The 21,430-nt window shown below is 36.2% G+C and overlaps 1 protein-coding gene across 1 annotated transcript in view; it reads left to right on the top strand.

Annotated features, from left to right (window-relative positions):
* Nucleotides 1-3,003: 3,003 nt before the first annotated feature.
* LOC129240792 (UDP-glucose 6-dehydrogenase) overlaps nucleotides 3,004-21,430 on the top strand; it is a 35,787-nt gene continuing 17,360 nt past the window's right edge. The window contains exon 1 of the mRNA XM_054876783.1: nucleotides 3,004-3,569. Within this exon, the coding sequence (XP_054732758.1) occupies nucleotides 3,402-3,569 (168 nt within the window). The 5' untranslated portion in view covers nucleotides 3,004-3,401. The remainder of the gene's footprint in view (nucleotides 3,570-21,430) is intronic.

The raw sequence follows: 21,430 nt of genomic DNA, 5'->3' as shown, positions 1-21,430 counted from the left end.
AGAAGAATTCCCCGCAAAAACACATTATTTGGCACGAAATTCGACATTTTCAAGTGTGGTAAAAATATTGTTGTTTACGCTTCAAATAAAAAACTTATACTGACGTTTGTGCCTTACGACAGTAGCTCTCCAATGAATGTTTGGAAATGTGGATCGATGGAATAATAATCAAGTTACGCCATCTGTTGTAAAACCGTAAGGAACTTATTCATAGTCCTATTATTATCAGATCAACATAAAGATTATGTTAGTATTTGGTTCCATAACCCTTTTGCTTCAACACTGCCTCACATCGATTGCGCATTGATGTAATGAGATTCTGACAGCGCGCCACAGGTATTGGTTGCCATGCCGTTTTTACTTCGGCAAAAAGGACATCCATATTTGGGATATTTTTGGCACTCACGGCTTTTTTAACGTCACCCCAGAGATGCTCTATTGGGCTTAAGTCCGGACTGGATGATGGCCATTCCAAAACATTGATGGAATTTTCGTCGAAAAACTATTTCGTCAACTTTGCCGTGTGCTTTGGATCATTATCCTGTTGAAATTTCCATATAACAGGCAAATTTTCCTCAACCCACGGCAACATTACATTTTTTAGTATATCGACGTATTTCTCCTTATTTAAAATTCCATCAATCCTACGGATTGGGCCAACACCATTCCACCAGAAACATCCCCACACCATGATTGATCCTCCACAATGCTTCACTACCCGTGAAACGTAGCGAGGATTGAATTCTTGGTTGATTGGCCGTCGAACATACCTTCTATCATCAGGGCCTATGCGATTTATCTTGGTTTCATCGCTCCAAACGATATATTTCCATTGATTTGGAGTCCATGACCAATGGGATCTCGCAAAGACTACTCGCCGTCTCCTTTGTATCTTGGTTAGAAGGGGCTTCTTGCGTGCTGCTCTGCCATGCAGTGCAGATTCGACCAGACGCCGAGCAGTTGTCCTCTTGGATATTTCGAAATTATATTGATCCTGAATTTCCCGTTGGATGTCAGTGAAAGTCTTTTTTGGGTCTCTTTTGGAGATGATTGCTATCTTGCGGTCAATTTCTGCTGAAGTTTTCCGGGGCCTTTTCTTACGTGGAACATTGTCAACAGTCTTAGAAAGTTGGATATGCTTTAAGGCGTTAAAAGCCATTTTTTTGGGCATTTGACTTGTTTAGAAATTTCACTGTACGACTTTCCAGCTTTACGAAGGTCGAAAATGGAACTGCGCAGGGCAGGTGTACAGCTGCTGCTTAAAATATATACACACCAAAAAGTCGATTATATTTCTATTAAAATAACACAACTTGCCGAATATGCTTCCATTGAACAACTGTTTCTAATTAGTCGTCTCAGTTTATTTACTAAGTAACCCATGCACTGCGTTGGATAATATTAACGGTACTTCAATTACACAACTACAAAACTAGGCGCATTGGGTAGTAAATAGAGTAACAAAAGCAATGCAAATGATTTTAAGAGAAAAAATAACGGTAAATTTAAACAGTTTAATATTATGCTCATCAAGCGTTTATCAAAAGAGAGCGTTTCTAATTAACTGACAACAGCTGTATGTACAATAGTTGCTAAGCAAAGGGAGGGGTCGCTTTACCACAGAGCTCTAGTTTTGGCCCTAATGTGTATGGTTTAGAGGCCACCTCAATCTAGCCTAAGATGAGAAATTATTTAAATAAGAAACAAATTATCTTCCGTTAATATATTTATTTAAAAGCTTAGATCAAGGCTAAACCTAGCCGCAAGTGAAGTGGATTTGCGCGGGATAAACCACCAGCAAGTATTGTATTTGATTATCTCTATGGTAGAATATGGCAAGCCTACGGCCTAGAGTCTACCACAAAAAAGCATCTTAATATAACTATCTACCGTTCGTTGGGCGAGGCAAACTCGGTCAAAACTCCAATCATATATGTATGCATGTATGTTCATGATTTTTCTAAATAAGGTATGTATTCTTAAACCCGACGGACCCAGGCGGCCGCCGTAGCCGAATGGGTTGGTGCGTGATTGCCATTCGGAATTCACAGAGAGGTCGTTGGTTCGAATCTCGGTGAAGGCAAAATCAATAAAAACATTTTTCTAATAGCGATCGCCCCTCGGCAGGCAATGGCAAACCTCCGAGTGTATTTCTGCCATGAAAAAGCTCCTCATAAAAATATCTGCCGTTCGGAGTCGGCTTGAAACTGTAGGTCCCTCCATTTGTGGAACAACATCAAGACGCACACCACAAATAGGAGGAGGAGCTCGGCCAAACACCTAACAGAAGTGTACGCGCCAATTATTTATTTTTTTTTTATTCTTAAACCCGAACAATAAATAATTAAATTTTTTTTTTAAATAATTAAATTCTCCTCAAAATTAGTTTATTATTATTATTACTATTTGTTAAACAAATTTTCATAGCAGCAGTGCAACAACAAAGCTTTAGCTATGAAGACCGTTATTTCAATGAGTTTAAATATCGTTCAATATAAGAAAATATAATTTTTACATAAACTGTGATATATGGTAAATGTGTATGAAAAATAGATCCATGCAATATACAGAAACTTGTAGTTTGCAAAAATTTGTTGAAGCCCCAGAGACGCGTAAAAAGTTTTTTTATAGTTTGGTTTTTAATAAAATAATAAGACAACTGACTTTTAAACTTTCTGGCTTCTTTTTTTAATTAATTCGTAAAATTTTTTTTAAACACGTGGCAACTGTAGATTTACCAAACTTTTATTGCGGCAAAAGCGAATTCATAGAAGGTGACTTCGGTGAAGCAACAATATTTACATATACTCCGTTCTAGCAATTTGATGAATTGAATGTCTAAATTTCAATGAACATGTAGACAAACAAGCAAGGGAAAAATAAAGAAGCAGGGTACTTTGTCGTGCAAACCAACAAATCGCAAGAAAAAACGAAACAAATCAGCTGATTTACAACAACCATCTTGTGTTGATTCACCTTGATTGCGACCCTGGGCATGTATGAAGAGATAAGTCACTGCCCTTAAAGAGAGAGCCGGTCGTTGATGGCTGTCAAATTTAGCGTAAAGTAAAATTTTAAGATAAGAACTTAGAAACGCCTGCACAAAGCAAATTGTTAAGTCCATAAATAAAAAATGTTCGTTATTAATTATTTTATTCTGTGACGAGCAACAAGGTGTGAGTGGTTGAACTACCGTGATACGCGCGCATTTATGGTCGGCCAATGAATTGAGCACTCCAGTCAGGGTCAAAAAACGAAAAAGATAAATTATATCCAGCATATTTCGCATTTGCTTGCGCACAAATTTGTTAGCAAACGAAAAGTTCAAGTGAATTTGAATTCATATTTATATTTTTGTACTTGTATTAAATCCAGTAGATAAATAACTTTAGTAAACTGCAATGGATTCATTAACCGTAATGAAAGTGTGTTGTATTGGTGCTGGTTACGTTGGTGGCCCAACTTGTGCGGTGATGGCGCTCAAGTGCCCAGACATACAAGTCACAGTGGTGGATCGGAGTTCCGAACGGATAGCGCAATGGAATTCAGATAAATTACCAATTTATGAGGTAAGTCACTTGCGATACAAACACATACATGTAAATTTTATTTTTAGTAAGCAAATTATTGTATTGTATTGTATCAGTCACGTTTTATTTCAATGGATATAAGTGACATGTGAGAAACACAATTTGTTGAAAAAAAAAACTAAATTAACTTAATATGCATGGAAGTTCTTCTCCCAAATTTTGCAATTTACATACATATATAAGTTTTCGTTAAATTTTAATATCCATTTGTTGCTTTTGCAACTCTTTTCCATAGAGAAAAGTTATTAGCTGCTTATCTTAATTACCAGTCAGTTGTCAACTTCCTTTAAGTTGCATACATATACACGGTATATGTACATACATAGTCTAGTAAGTAATTGTGAATAAAATTTATAGCCTCGCCAAAATATCCAACTAGAGTATATTGAACCGATATATATTAAAGATAAACTTAAAAGAAACTCAAATAACAAATAACTCCCAACGATTTCGTTCGCCGTTTCGAGTTTATTAAATCTTTAAATTAAACAAAGATAATTATAGGTTATTAGCAGACATTCGTTAACCCTTTCGCTCCGACTTTTCGGGGGGATTTGCTCAAACTTTATTTTTGAGTTTTTGGATACCCATTGGTACTTTATGTGCGTAGAAACATGATGAAGCTTGTAACTTATGTAGATAACGGTATTTTGAGGTGGGACATATGTGTCCCAACAGTATTTAAAAATGGGATATATTTGTCCCAACAGGGTACAAACTACACCTAGAAGTAGAAACATTTTTTTGGTAATAACATATGATTTTTACTTTTATTTATTTTATGAATATGATGAAGTGAAACATTGTATACAGAATGGCAAATTACAAGTGCGGCAAATAATTTTTGTTCTTTTCTCGACTTTTTGATTGGCGCATGCTACGCACCGACGTCTTTTAGACTGCTCTATGGGTAAATGATCCCCCACATTTGTCATTGATTTGTACCTATTCGATGATCTTCCAGACCGACGGGATCGTTTATATGCGGTACATCCCTTTCCTTTTTCAATTAGCGACTCAGCAATCTCGACCAGCACTGGTAAGAAGGCAGGTTTCTTCCTATTCAGCTCCGAATATATAACCCAAGTGTTTACAGCAGCCATCATCATGCCACGATAAAATACTTTTTTCCACCATTTATTTGATTTTCTGTTTATATCATACAATCCCGACATTTGATCTGCCAAGTCCACACCGCCTATTATTGCGCGGTACGTCTTTACGATGTCAGGACATGGAAACTCTGCCTCAGTTCCATCTTTCATTTTGCGTCTAATAGTGCTCATTTCAGATGTGTAGCAGTTACTGAGCAGCATTACCTCTTTGACGTCCTGCCACTTTACCGCTATGGTACCTGCAATCAAGAAAGTTACTTAAAAAATTAATTAAAGGGTTTTAGTTTGACTTCGTACCCGCCGAATTAACTTTGAAAATAGCTTCGCCTCGCTGCAATTTTTCTGGTATTTTCGGAACATTCTTCAAAGCAAAGTGTCACGTCAGGGTTAGAAATCGTTGCTGCAAGATCACTCACAACTCGTTCGCCGAGTGTCCCTTCAAGGACAGATCCTTCTTTTCTACAAAAGATACTCATGTCATAGGTGTTTCCAGTCAAAGAATCGCAGCGAAGCCACATTTTGATGCCCCGTTTCACTGGCTTGAGTGGCATATATTGCTTGGGCAATGTACAAAGATATGCTTCTTGGAAACAATTTGCGAAAAATTTCGTAGAGGGTTGAGTGGCGCCCAATATTTACTGCAATTTTGCATTCGCGGTGGTTACTAACCGATTTTCTTGAAACAAACGACTCATTCGGTGTGCTCCAAATAACCGTGCCTGAGACTTCCTCACCTCGTGCAGGTTGATCGTCTATGCCACCATTCTCGTCACTCAATCCGGTCTCCTCTGAATCGCTGGAAGAGTCGTCATTGCCAGTGGTTTTATCTAACTCAGGACTATAAATATCATCACTTTCGTCACTAAAATCAGTTCCTGATTCCATGGATTCATCATCATCTTCTTAAAGTAATGCACTAATTTGATCGCGATTTAATTTCGACATTTTTGCTGTCTACGAAGTTGCAAAAATAAAAAAATTAGCTGTGTGATACATTATGTACAACGTACTGCTGGGACATATATGTCCCCATATAAAGCCCTGCTGGGACACATGCGTCCCAAAATTAATTTTCGTTGAATATTTTTCACAAAACTCTTATTAAAACATATATTTGTACTTACCAGTAAAAGGGCAATATTTTTCTTTAGAAAAATTAACACTTCTTATAAAAATACGTATTATTTCACCAAAATTACGCGTAAATTTAATGCAATATTAGCGACTGCTCACAAACAACTGATCAAAACTAAAAACGATTGAAACAGTGTGGAATGCGGATAACGGTAAATTGTAAGTACTGTTCGCAGCTACTGATTGTGACATTTTGGTTGAGTTTCTTATGAAAATTGCAAGTGTAAGGGGGAAGTGAACATGCTGTGGGATATCAGTGTCCCAGCAGTAGCGAAAGGGTTAAGTCAAAATAATTTTGATAAAGTTATAAAACGAAGGTAGTTTATATTTAATACACCTCTTAATTGGTAAAGTGTAAGCTTTCTGAATGGCACTTTGCCTGAATGTTAAACATTTTAAGCAAATGTTACCAAACTTTGTACACCCATTAGCATAAATAAATAGGATATAACTACAGTATATACATATAGGTATGTATACCAATTTACAGTGACCATTTATTTAGTTATGCCGATTAATTATAAAAAAATTAAAGAATGCTTAGGAAGAAAAAGTTCTTTATCATTTCTAAGAATCTTACTACTATGGCGCATGTTGAATTCTATATGTGAAGTTGATATTTAAAATAGTAATTCGCGCAACCTTATCTTTGTTGATAACTCGGTTCTTTCCGTTTTGATAACAATACAATTCCCTCAAATGATTTCCATCGGAAGTTGCACTTGTTAGACCTCTCTACGTAATGCACAATGCACAATACATATGGAGAAACATTCTTATGTATGTAAATTTCTAGATTTATTAGGTAGTCTTCTTTCATGGAACTACAGGGTGGCTGATGAGTTTTGCTACATTAAGAAACTCAAATAACTTTTTTTTTAGTGTATGGAATTCATTTTTTTTTTTTTTTTCAAGTTGAAGGTCATTAAATTTTATTAAATGTAGCTTAACTAGTTTTAAAAATAATTGAATTTAAATGCCCCCCATGCTCGTTGACACAAGAGCGGCATCTTAGTAAAAAGTTGTTCATTGCTGCTTTGAGAGTTGCGACAGGAATAGCCGCAATTGTTGCCCGAATGGATTGTTTTAGTTCATCCAAATTTGTTGGCTTTGTTTTATAAACTTCTTGTTTACATAAACCCCACAAGAAAAAGTCAGGTGCAGTAAGGTCAGGCGACCTGGGGGGCCAACGAAATTCGGAGTTTCTTGAAATCAGTTTATTGGGAAATTTTCGTCGCAACTCTGTCATAACAGTCTGGGCTATGTGAGACGTTGCCCCATCTTGTTGAAACCACACAGAGTTGAAAGGAATTCTCTTTCGGCGTAGTTCTGGATAGAAAAATTCTTTCAGCATTTTCAAATAACGGTCTCCAGTAACCGTAACGGTGTGACCATTTTCTTCAAAAAAATAAGGCCCGACAATACAGCGTGAAGAAACCGCACACCACACTGTCACGCGAAGAGGATGCAATTCCGTCTCGTGGAGTATCTGTGGGTTAGAAGTACTCCATATTCGACAATTTTGTTTGTTCACATTGCCGTTTAAATCGAAATGGGCCTCATCAGACATGAAAAGGCAGTTTAACATGTTTTGGTCTTCTTCCACCATTTGCAGGATCTTCTGGCAAAATTCCAAGCGAATCGGCAAGTCTGCTGCATTCAGTTTGTTAACCATTTGAATTTTGTAGGAAAATAAGTCTAAATCTTTGTGCATTATTGTTTGCAAAGACTGTCGGCTGACACCAAGTTGAGCAGATAAGCTTCTTGTTGAAACCCTTGGATTGCTTTGTATAGCTGCAGCTACAGCAGCGATCGTTTCCTCCGTCCGAACTGGTGGGTTTCGATGATAAGGCCTTCTTGCGACTGTTCCTTGCTCAGCAAAATTATTCACCAGTCTCATTATGGTCCATCTGCTCGGGGGATCGCCGCCAAACATCCGCCTGTACTCTCTCTGTACCAAAACTACGGACTCCAGTGCGTGATAGCGGCGGACTATACAAATTCTTGTTTGCGTGTCCCAGTTATCCATTTTAATAAATTTTAAAGATCAATCTGCAAATTAAAACAAAAATGGAACAGATAACTTAAAAAGAAAAAAAGTTATTCAATTTTTTTTTGGTAGCGGCTTTCATCAGCCACCCGGTATTTTAAATGCTCTTACCTCTTTAACTTTTATGTCTTCAAATTGCTGTTCATGGTATTTGCATTTAAACTGCATAAATCGTGAAATGGATTTTTTAAGTAAAATACATTAGGAAAATTGGAAGGGAAATACAATGAAATAGCTCAGTAGTAAGTGTAAAGAAGAAAATGAATTTATAATCCAACGGTTGTGATGATGTTTTGAGAAAAATCAACAAAGCCATAAACAAAATCAGTCGAACATTCATTCACCTACATATACCATACTCGTACATAATATGAAAGGCGCGTTGCAAATCAGGTCATTTGAAGCACATATGGATAAACAATTGAAACTGTTTGAACACATGTATGTATACATACGTATGTATGTATGCAATGAATCAATAAACCAGAAAGAAAGTGTTGGCGGAATTCATACTGGGGGCCTCGTAACTCGTTATTAGAGCCTTCATGACATCTGCCAAATTATGTGGGATCCAACGCGCAAAAGTTTTTTTGGAGCCAAATATTCATGCAATATTGCTTGTATAGTGTGATCTAATTTTATCATAACTTTGTAAACTCCTATGTTAAAATGATTTTGGGCAATAAATGAAAATGAAATGATTGTAATAAAACACAAAAGATGTTTAAATCCATGAATCTTTGTGACCTAGTTATTACCAAATATTGAATATTTCGATGTCTAACTTTTCGTTGTTACAACTATATTTTAACTTGTTTCCACAGTCCACAATAATTTCTCAAATCCCCCCACAAGTGAATTCTAAAAATGTTCCCGTCCTCTTAGTCACGTTTTCATATAACTTCATGATGCTGCATGCGTACAATCCCAGATGCATATATATGTATGTGTGTATGATGTAATCACTTATTATTAGGGCAACCAAAAATATGCACAAATTAGAAATGTTAATCGTAAACAGATAAAGCGTGTTGTCTATGTTTTTTAAAGCGTATTTCGCAAACAAATATTTTTTTTTTGCTTACCATATATTAGAAATAAGTGCTAATGCACTAACTCAATATTTTTTTTCTTAAAGTTTTAATAAGTATTTTTTTAAACTCGGCCAAAATTGGTTAAGGGGTTATCGCTACAATCAAGTAGAACATATGTATGCCGCATCATAGGTATATTAAAAAATCCGTTTAAGCGATAGAAAAAGAATATTTCGCTTAAAATAATTTGGACTGTGTCGAATTTTTGAGGAAATACGACATCAACATCCTTTGGTTGACCGTTTTATTTGAAAAAAAAAAAAATGTTTCTGAAATCGCCAGCATTCATAAAATATTAAGAGTCCGCTTCATATCTATCACTCTCCCACGCCCAATAGAGTAGCACGTGGGCGACATAACTTAATCTTCGAGATCCTCAGTCAGATCATTCATTCTTTTAATAGTGAAGATTTCTTCATCTTTAACAAAGCGTACCAGTTGGACACCCCAAGTAAAGCCAAGTTCTTCTCCACCTGATCTTTCCAACGCAGAGGAGGCCTTGCTCTTCCTCTTTGAGTAGGGAGCGTATCATTATTCTGTATTACAAAATTCTGGTTGACAAAATTCTGTAAATTGCAAAAAAATTCTGCTTTTTTAAAATTCTGCTTTTTAAAATTCTGCTTTCTAAAATTCTGCTTTTTCAAAATTCTGCATGTTTATTGCGAAAAATTCTGCTTTATTCAAGTTTTGTGATTTTCGTCATACAAGAAGAGAGTCAAAGTTCTCATATCCAGGTAATATTTGATTGCAAACATATGTACATACCAATGTATAACTGTTATCAACTATAATTAATGTAGGTATGTACATATGTACGAGGGGATTCTGCTGTTTCCGTGGCGCCGCAATCTTATGGCGGATTCTTATAGAACTCGACAAAAGAAAACGAAATGAAGGAGTAAAATTTTTTGATATCTCGCTTAGTTTTCGAGATATTGAATAAAAAAAAGGCTGGAAGGCCTCAATGGTTTTAACACGGAAAGGAGTTCTACGCAAAAATACTGTGGATTGCGTAGCCGGAGTTGGACTGATGAGGATTATTTTTTTGAAGTGCGGCCGAAGGCCGCCCACGCGAAAAGGAATTCTACGCAAAAATACGGTGGATTACGTAGCCGGAGTTGGACTGATGAGGGTTATTTTTTTGAAGCGCGGCCGAAGGCCGCCCACGCGAAAAAGAGTTCTGCGCAAAAATACTGTGGATTCTATCGAAACTGAAGAAAAAATTATTATTATTATTTTTTTTTATTTAATATCTCGAATAATAATAAAAAATAATAATAATAAATTAAATAATTACATTACCTCTTTAACATTGTTAACATTATATTTTAATACAGAATTTTGTAATACAAAATTTTGAAAGCAGAATTTTAGAAAGCAGAATTTTAAAAAAGCAGAATTTTAAAAAAGCAGAATTTTGTGCATACAGAATTTCGACACCAACCCTTTGAGTATCTGTAGATTTTTAAAGTAGCTTCGGATTTGTTGCGCAACACTGAACTTTTTAGTCAACTTTTATTTATTTACAGTGACTATAACTTTTTGCCAAAATCAATTTTGAAACTATCATACAATATCATTACGCTGTAAATCTTACACCTATGACAAACTTAAATCTTTTTTTTTTTTAATACAGTATTTGCTGTATTCAAAATCTGCATTGTAAGCCAAAATAAATCCATTAATTCTATTCATCAAATATACAGTGACTGAAATTTTGTCTTTAAATTCGCGCCTATTACCAGCGTAGATGTAAAAAAACCCTTTTCCAAGTTAAAGAATGCGCATTTTCCGCGATAACAGACAATCATTTCTTTTTGTAAATTTATGCAAATATTTTCTTATTTATTGTAACAAAAATATTTAAGCTAAATTTGCATCTTTGATTCTGTGCTTACGTATTTACGTAAGTAAATCCGCTCTAAATTTGTAATACTTTACTTTTGCCAGTGTTTTTGTACTTTTTGGTGAACCTTTGCTTCCTTCACAGCTTCTTGCCATCGATCTCGATTTACAGCCACTTCCCTCCTACATTGCACGCGCATTTTCCTAAGATCAGCTTCCACATCTTCTAGCCACCTTTTCCTCGGGCGTCCCCTTTTTCTATCTCCAATTGGGCGAAGATCTAGTGCCTTTCTCGTTGATCGCTCCCTTGGCATTCTAGCCACATATCCCAGCCTTCTAAGTCGTTAAGACTTAATAAGTCTTAGTCTAGACTTAATAAGTCTAGTTTCTTTCTTAACTATATCTTCCAGTTCGGCATTGTGCCAAATGCGATAAGTGCCATCTGCCAGTCTAAGCGGACCATAGATCTTTCGGAGCACTCGGAGCAAAGTACATTAGCTGTTTTTTCTCGTTAGCTTTCAGCGTGCATAGTTCACAACCATACTTAAGCACATGCTTCTTCTTCAGCTAAGAAGAAGAAAAATAATATTTTTTTCACTAAAAATAGCATTATTATTTTTTCTATTATTTACATCTATTTATTTTTTAGATACATATTTGCAGAATGTTTTTGAAGCGCTCGAAATTACGTTTTTACGGCGTATTTACGTATTTTTAAGCTCGTGTATATAATCAAATACCATTCTGGTAAAGCTAATAATAATTCGAATATATTTCTTCTATATGCATACATACATATGCACATACATATTATAATGTTGTTCATAATAGTTGATTATTTTTTACTTCACTGGAGTCATCGCCATAATGACGTTTCATGTGTACATCATCAAGGTCATGATAACTTATTTTTACTGAGACCTCCACACAGTTTGTTAAAGAAAAACAAGTTTATAGATTTGTACAGTAGAATTTCCACCACAGCGATCTAAGCAAAACCTGTCAATATAAAATTTACTAACATGTAATCAGAAGTAAGTATATTAATATTTTAAGACTTTAAAACAAGTTTTTAAAACAATTTCCTTTAATTTCCAAGTTTCTGCTTCGTCTTTATTTAATGCTTGCATTCTTGCCACTGCTCGGAATAGCTGACAAAAACAGTTTTTTTTTTTAATGCACTCATCTTAATAAGTTTTGCCAACTAAACGCCTAAAGAATTTACCGAATCCATTTCATTCGAATTTCATAAAAATCAATTTTTTTTAATAGTGGCACTTGCTACCATACTGACGCTTACATCATTTGTTGCTTGTTTGGTCGAGCTCCTCCTCCAATGTGTGGTGCGCGTCTTAACGTTGTTCTACAAATGGAGTACAACTCCGACTTCGAACGGCAGATGGTTCTTTTAGGGCCCGGAGGTTCAGCATTAACTGCCGGGGGCGACCAATATTCGAAAAATCATTTTGGTATTTCATGCACACAGCTGGTTCGGAACTCGGACACTACCAAGTGGTAGTAACGCATCAAGCTATTTGACCACGGCATCAGATGTGAGTTTCAGCGCACTAGACAGCTCTAGTTTGCTGCGGCGGCAGCTCTTGGTCGGGAAAAACTCACGTCATTACGGCATCTAGAACCGATTGTCATGCGACCCACTCACCTAACACCCCGCTCCCTGTGGATTCAACCCGTCGAAACAGCACGTTTCCTGGGCCTAGCGTTAGATGAGTTAAACGATGACGACCGGTTACTATAGCTGCCAGTGCGCCTAGTGGGCCTAGTGAACTACCACGACAACAACAACTACGACGGCAGCATAAATCGCCTCTGTAGTGCTACCGGCGTAACAATTCGGATCATTCGATGAAATGAACCCGATAGTCGTAAAAATTCGAATGAATTTTCAAATCATGTTTCACAATAACTCGAGGCTTATACAATGGATTCGACGAAAACAAAAATTTTATTTTTTATTCATTAACAGAATTTAATAAACAAGTTAATATAATTTATGAACAATAACAGCCCTGGTAGCTCTACAAAATTGTAAATGTATGTGTAGTATAAAGAAAGTAAATATTTGAGAGATCATGATCATTCAGGTTTCAAATAGGTACCCGGGCTGTTTTGATGGAACTGTTAACTAAAAATTTATGTTGTCCTATGTGGGATTTCTAAATATGCTGCGTACTGAGTTTGTGGCGTAGTCTGCAGCCTCGTTACCATGGCCCTTATTTTCTGCTAATTTTCGATAAGCATGACTTATTATGTTCACTATTTGCGAGTTAACGCCCTACCGTTTGAATCGCTTTTAAAATATAAATTTAAAAAATAGTATATGTATTGTACATGTGTAGAGTAGCAATAGCACAATACTAATAATAGCTTGTTTTTTTCACTATATTTGCACAGCAGTTATCTGCGTTTTTCTTTATTTGCTGTTTATTCTAAATTTTTTTTTAAGTTTTGCCAAACAATAATATTTATTGGTAACCTGAAATGTGCCCGTGTACCCACGTATGACGGTATTAAGGCAGTAAATATTTTCTTTAATTTAACTTCTTGTCGTGTTGACCTTTAAACACAAGACCAATGACAACAACTAATACAACAGCATACACAACCCAGGTACTACATAGTTGAATCTTCACCAAATTCAATTGACGCATACGAATAAAAATAATGAACTCAGCATGCAGCTGTATTGAATTATAAATTCTAATTTCTGAGAGAGAATATTTTTAATCTAAAGAACCCTTAAAATACTTCATTTTTCATTATTTAAACCAACAGCAAAATCTTAACACAGAAAAATATTAAAAGTTCTCACAACAAAAACGTCCTGCGCGAAGGCACATCATCAACCATTTCAGACGTGGAACTCAAGCTCGATTGTGGATTTAAGATTTTTACTCAGAATCAATGAAGATGCCTGACAATGATCTACAAAAAAAAAACACTTATTTATATAAGTGTTTGCCTCTATTTCATCTCAGTATAGCAGCTTGATAGAGAACGTTGGTTCGAATCTCGGTGAAAGACCAAAATGCAGGAAAAGTTTTTTCTAATAGCGGTCGCCCCTAGGCAGGCAATGGCAAACCTCCGAGTGTATTTCTGCCATGAAAAAGCTCCTCATAAAAATATCTGCCGTTCGGAATCGGCTTGAAACTGTAGGCCCTCCATTTGTGGAACAACATCAAGACGCACATCACAAATAGGAGGAGGAGCTTCGGCCAAACACACCAAAAGGGTGTACGCGTCAATTATATAATATATATATATAGCAGCTTGGGTATATAATTCAATTATTATCGGTTTACTCCCTTGCAAGTATACGAATGCTCTCCCCTATTGCCCCTATGCTACACTCACGACGGGAAAGTGCACGCATGGCACGACTTCCAAAGTTTTCCAATCCGTGCAATGACACAGCAACAAAATGCAAGCGAAAATATACTTACAATATCTGTAAAATATGCAGATTTAGGTATAGGATTTTTGTATTTCTTTTTTTATTTTTTGCAATTGTGCTACATACATATAGAGAAACACCCCTCTTCAGAATTAAGTAGACGCCAAAGTCTTTCATTTCAATAAAGTAGCTAAGTAGAGATTCAGAAAGTTTGTAATGCGTGGGAATAAATTTTGCTTTCTTGCTGAGATAGAGCGATAATTTATTGGTATTAAATGACAGCGACTTAAACACTGCAAGAACCAGGGCCAAATTGTCTAATAAGGCTATCACAAATGGGTCCTTTACGGCAACGCATTTGACTGATGTGACGTGCAAAACGTACCGTGGTGCCACAATGAACGTCTTACCGCATATTAGGAAAAAAAAACGGATGTGATTGTTGTGAAAGCAAATATTATATATTGTTGTGTATAAACAGGTTTATGTTGATTGTGTCATATATTATAAAATTAATGCCTTTTGAAGCGAAAGAGAGTTTCAATAGAATTTATGGTAGTCGGAGAAAATGAGTGCGACCATTGCTTTCAGGACGACTTGGTTAGGCCTAGCCTTTTCTCTACTCATTCAAGCTCTTACCGAAAAGATAAAGAGCGCATTTGAATTCACCCAATTAATTTAAATTTCATTTATTTTCTGCATTTCATTTGATATAATAAAAAACACAGTCGATAAAATTTGCGCCATAGCAGGTATGTGGCGCCTTCAACTCAAATACACATTTCCTATTTTATCTATATTCAGATAGTCTATCTATTGCTGCCAGTCAAATTCGTTGCTGCAATGACAACAACGTACCCATTGTGACGGGCCTATAATTCCGATTGAAGATTTACTGAACTTTTAGCAGTTTTTTACCACAACATGTCTTGAGCTCATCCACATACATATAACAGAAATTTAAACAAGGTGAAACAGGACCAAATGCCGTTATTAAACGAAGCAAATAGCAAGGGACGTAATATATTCTATCTATCCCTTTTAAGACCATATTCCGCCATGAATTCTTAGACGTCGGGGTCGTATTGGATTCAGGTTTTCCCTACGTTAACCCTATTAGCTCTATTGTGCCGAGAGCCTATTCCAACTCAGCGTTTCTGCGAAGCCATGCTAAGGACTATACTTGGAATTTAAATTTCCCTCGTTAGGTCAAAGTTGGAATTTGTTCAATATGGAACTATAGAAAATGTGAAATATGGAACTATTGATAGTTCGGAATACGATTCATTGCAAACATTCCCGCATTCCCGCAGTTAATCTAGCCCTGCCAGTATGGTGTAGTCACCAGTCATCATCGTCTATCTCACCCGAAGGTAAGAAACGGTTAGACCCGAAAGCAGGTGGGTGGGTGAATGGGTTTAAAAGAGCATCTGAATAGGTGGTTATTATCGTGCCGGGTACCTCTATATGCCAGACCTATAGGAGTTTAAAAAGGTGGCATTCCCATGGCAGTCGGTTCTACGTACTCTATCTAGTGCGCTCAACCTCACATCGAAAGAGTTAAGCGTATATTCATTCGCTTCTCTCTTCAACCGCTTAATTTTGAGAAATCTCTACCACCAAACTCTTCCCGGCGTATGCTCATAGATTTGTGGTCACTTACTTCTAGAGGTGCTGTACAGTCCGTATTGCTTATCTACGACATTGTCTGTTCATTGTCATGTCGTAAATTGTCCTGTTCTTCTGTAGCAGATAACATTTAACATTCCTCACAGAGCACAGCGTTTTCATCCTCTGTTTTATGTAAAAGTTTCGAAATCAACATACTTTATTTTTTCTCCCCTTACAAGAGCTCTTAATGAGCTTAATAGCATCTTTAGAAGCATTGATCTAGACTTTGATTGAGTCAGGCTTCGCCATTTCCAGATTGATTTTTTTCTTAAGACTTGTGCCTTATTACCAATAGCTTGTATGTATGATATATTTATTGAATTTTTAATTTTTAGAACTATAGTTTATGATTATTCCTTTAATCTGTTAAGTTTTGTAACCATAGATTGAAATATATAAATGAAAAGTTCCTCGAAATGATTCTGCCATAGAAAATTAGCAACAATATTTGTATGAGAAATTAACCTATAACACTTTTTTACGTAATACAATATAAAAATTTCTGTGACCAAAACTTTGAAACCTTAAATCAAGGCGTATTGATTAAAGGCGTATTGATTAAAGTGGTGGCATTAGACCGACAACAATGTTTTGTACGTTTGATTGTCACGGCAAAGTAGAAAACAAAGAATCAATTTGCATTGTTTCATTCTGTGCTAACTGCCACATGGACACGGCGAAAGAAAAAAAAAACACATCAGCTGATTTACCGATACCACGCTTAATAGATTCGTTGAAAATATAAAAAAATGCAATTAATTTTACGAAACCGTCTACTTATGGGGTACTTTTAGAACCTTATACAGGGTAGGCCATATAGCGTTTGCTTTTTGAACCACCTATTTTTTTGAGAATGGTAACACAAATGACATGTCAAATGTGTCCATAATTTACTTAAAGGTTTGACATTTACGACTAATGATCATCCAATGCGTTTTCGTTTCGCTCAATGGGCAGAAAATCGTTTGACCGAAGATGAGCATTTTTACCGAAAAATCATCTTTTCTGATGAAGCTCATTTTCACATCGGTGGCTACATCAATAAGCAAAATTTTCGCATTTGGGGCTCAGAAAATCCACACGTTACTGTAGAGAAGCAAATGCATCCACAACGAGTCACTGTTTGGTGCTGTTTTTGGTCTGCCGGCATCATCGGGCCATTTTTTTTTTCGAAAATGAGGGAGGAGCCGCGGTTACAGTAAATGGCGAGCGTTACCGTGACATGCTCAACGAGTTTTTGTTTCCAAAAATTGAAGAGGTTGACATGGACGACATTTGGTTTCAACAGGACGGTGCAACTTGTCACACTGCCAAAGTTACACTCGAACTTTTGGCTATCGTTTTTGAAAACCGAATAATCAGCCGAAATTCCGACATCAATTGGCCGCCTCGGAGCTGTGATTTAAGCCCGTTGGACTATTTTTTGTGGGGAGCCGTTAAGGACAAATGCTATGCGAACCATCCAAAAACGATTGAAGCTTTAAAACACGAAATCGAAGTTGCCATTCATGAAATTGGAGCCCAAACAATCGAAAATGTGCTTAAAAATTGGGTTAATCGAATGGCCTACTGTAAAGCCAGTCGTGGCAGTCATTTGAACGATATTATTTTTCATTCATAAATGACAATGTTCAATCTTCAAAATAAAAAAAAAGTTTGAAAAAATATTGATTAGTTTCTTTTTATAGCCGATTCAAAAAGCAAATTTTACATGGCCCACCCTATAGCTGCTTTTCTGTTCCAAAATGCTGTTGTACCGTGTTGTTAGAGAAGTTAAAATAAATACGCAATATTGTTTTAAATAATGATTAAAATTTTATCTTGCTTGCTAGCAAAAATATATGACGCAAATTAGCGGCCGGCGTATCCGAATGGGTTGGTGCGTCACTACCATTCGGGAGTGCGTAGGTTCGAACTTCTGTGCATGAACATCAAATAATAGAGAACGTTTATTTCTTATAGCAGTCGCCCCTCGGTAGCCAATGGCAAACCTCCGAGTGTATTTCTGCCATGAAAAAGCTCCTCATAAAAACCATTTGCCATCCGGAGTCGACTTAACGCTGTAGGCCCCTCCATTTGCGGAACAACATCAAGGCGCACACCACAAATAGAAGGAAGAGCTCGGCCGGACACCTAACAGAAGTGTACGCGCCAATTATTTTTATTTTTTAGATTAGCTATTATTATCTATCAAAAAATAAGAATGTTTATCGTTTTTTCCCAGAATGAGTAATACTGAACTAAAAAACAAACAAATGTCGCTTATTGCTACGAAGTCATTATCCAAAAGAGCATACTTTTCTTTCTCATTTTTCGCTTTTGCGTGTGTATAGATATATGCAGTGCAAGAAAAAAGTAAATTATGTATTTAATTGTGTAGAAGGAAAAATACCTCTTGAATTGGGCGTAAGTTTGATTACTTTTAGCTTAGCTTTGAGTTTCTGAAATGGTAAATGCCTTAATCGAATACATCCTTTCCATAGAGCACTGTAAAACCCCACCTTCAACGGATTCCACATATTTCGCTTTGCTAAAATGGGATTAACAACAAAATGGTTTGCTATTGTTCGCCGTAGACAAAATGCTTATACGTGGCGTACTGCTAGTAATCAGTAAGTCGTGAATTCGATTTTCATATCGAATATGAAACTACAAAATGAAACATTTTGAAAAGGTTTTTCGTATGTATATACATAGGCATTTCCACGAGAAGGTCTATCGCAGAAATAATTTTAAAAGTTAATAATATTACATTGTTTTAGCGTACTTCCAATAGGGAAACAATTTCATTGAATTGTGTGTGTATGGATTCATAACCTATTTTAAGGCAATCGAATTCAAAGTCGTGCAAGCACAACTTTTCTTATTTGAATATTTCTATTGCACGTGTTGTTCTGACAAGAGTTCTTAAAGAGAGACATTATGCATTGACTTTTGTTCTCTATAACCTTTCTGACCCGCTTTCTCACCGTGCGGACGCAGATCTCATGCAAATTATCGCATGCGATATAATCCAAATAAAGACCGCACATCTGCGATAAATCGCAGAGCTTATGGTACGAAGTTTATCGCATGCAATGAGCTGCTACTTTAGTGTTTTGACGGCTATATTATGACATATGGTAGTATATTAATCTTTGTAGTGACAATATTATAAAATCAAAAGAGAAATTTAAAAAAGAATTGTTTCTTCCAATTTCATACGTCTATTTAACATTTTTAGAACATAAAGGCGCGAATTGATTAATTAACCGATTTATATTTTTTAACTTTTTTTTTTAATATTTGTTCAGTAAACTAATTTCTTTCGCTCGAAAATGCAAGATGTGCTTTACGCAGAATTTTTTTTCGTATTAAAAGTTATACTATGAAATGTAATGTGGAAGATTTTAACACGTTCCCGTTGGCATGTACCACTAGTGGTACAATGAGGCCTGTCCCATTGGACAGCTTGTACCATTGGTGGTACATACACAATTGTCTCATTGGGCGGTTTTCTGAGAATGCTGGTAACGGTTTTCTGAGCAAAAAGGAGAGAAATAGTTTACACCTAACGCAGGCATAGTCGCCAGCTCTCACTGAGCGACATGCAATTACGGTTACAACAGCGCCGTCCGATGAAACAATCTTGGAGTTACAGAGCCGTCAGATGCCGAGAACAACAAATTCGGTCGCCGGTGGGAACGTGTTAAAGGTGAGCTCTTTAGCAGTCTGTTATTCGGTTCCGAACAAATTTTACAGAATCAGCTGATGGGTTGACGTCACTTGGGATGTGTCTAAAAAAACAACACTGAGATTGGGTTGGTGATACACGAAAAGAAATCAACAAGACCTCCACTCATGTTGCTTCGTTGCTATCTGTGCCATGACTGATTGGAAGAATGTGGCAATACATGTGAAATGATCGTGCAGAATTCGTCTGCCGAATACCCAAGTGACGTCGTAGCCCAATTGCTTTCAAGTAAAAAATATATTTATGGTAATTGTTCCGCATTCCATAAAGTGACAGTTCTCATGGTCGTGGGTTAAAGTAAAAAGTTATGTAAATAAATACTTTTAAATGATTTAAATCTAGATGAGCTAAAGAGAGTTGCAAACGGTGAAGCGGAAAGTTGAAGAAAGATCGAACAAAATTGCAAAACAATAAATTAAAAATACAATTAAAGGATTTGAAATGCTAGGCAGAAGTGGAAAACATTGACCAAAAGAAATAATAGAATAATTGTTAAAATAATTGTAAATTTAAAAATTAAAGAAAAACGGTAAGATCGCATACGTAAGCGACAAAGTCGAGAGAAGTTCGCAGAAATGCGAAATGCAAAACAAACAAACCTTACAGTGCAAGCAAGCGATGGTGAAAGTTGTAAAAAAGTGGAGTGGTTGAGCGAAACATGCGGAAAAAAATCCAAATACTTGAAGTTTTTCCTAAAAAAAATATATATCGAATACGTATTTTATTTAATTTCATTTTTATCTATTATATTTAATGCTGCACAACGCTTTGGTCAAACATGTAAAGGGTTTTCCAATAACAGGTGTTATCTATTGCTATCGAGAGATGATTAACGATTTTTAATGGCCGGAATTGGATGGTATTGATCTGGACAACGTTTATTTTCGACAAGACGGCGCTACGTGCCACACAAGCAACGAAACCATTGATCTTTTACGGGAAAAGTTTTCGGACCCTATTATCTCTCGAAGAGGTGATCGCAATTTGCCACCGAGATCTTGTGATTTAACACCTTGTGACTTTTTTCTTTGGGGCCACGTGAAAGAGAAGGTCTACACCAACTGCCCAGGATCGATTCAAGACCTCAAAGATGGGATTCGTGGGGCTATCAAAGACATAGGGCAGCCACTTTGCAATTCGGCAAATTTCATGAAAAGGATATTGTCCTGTAAGAGTGGTCGTGGTGGTCATTTGCCTGATGTTATTTTCCACTATTAACGGCATACCGTCCTCTTTATAATGAAATAAACATCCGATCATTTATTATATATTAAAAAATAACATTTTTCTTTGAATATCAAAATAACACCTCTTATTAGATAACCCGTCTGTTGTTTCAAAAATATTTTTACTAAGCTTGATTATACCTATGCATTTCGTAAAAAGTACAACAGAAAAAACACAAATATTGTCATGGAAGAAAATGTCAATTGTGACATGTCATGAGACCCGTGAGAATGCCTTGGTTTATTGCAATTATCTTGAAAACTAAAAAATCCTCAAAATCAACATAAGAAAAATGCCCAGATACTATTCAGATTTGGGCAATAAGGAAAACACCATTATAATTACAATAATCATTCATGGAACGAACTTAGATTACGGTAACAGACATTACAGTTTTGGAAAAGCTAAAATTACAATTACTAAAATCGTTAACTACGCAGCCGCCGTACCCGAATAAGTGCATGAAACACGAAACGATAAAAAAAGTGTTTTCTAAGAACGGTCGCCCTTCGACAGGCAATGGCTAACCTTGATGCTAAATATAGTTTATACTAAA

The sequence above is a fragment of the Anastrepha obliqua genome, chromosome 3, assembly GCF_027943255.1.
Source record: "Anastrepha obliqua isolate idAnaObli1 chromosome 3, idAnaObli1_1.0, whole genome shotgun sequence".
Taxonomy (NCBI): Eukaryota; Metazoa; Arthropoda; class Insecta; order Diptera; family Tephritidae; genus Anastrepha; species Anastrepha obliqua.
Note: the sequence above shows the minus strand (reverse complement) of the source record. Positions and strands in the feature narration are given on the sequence as shown.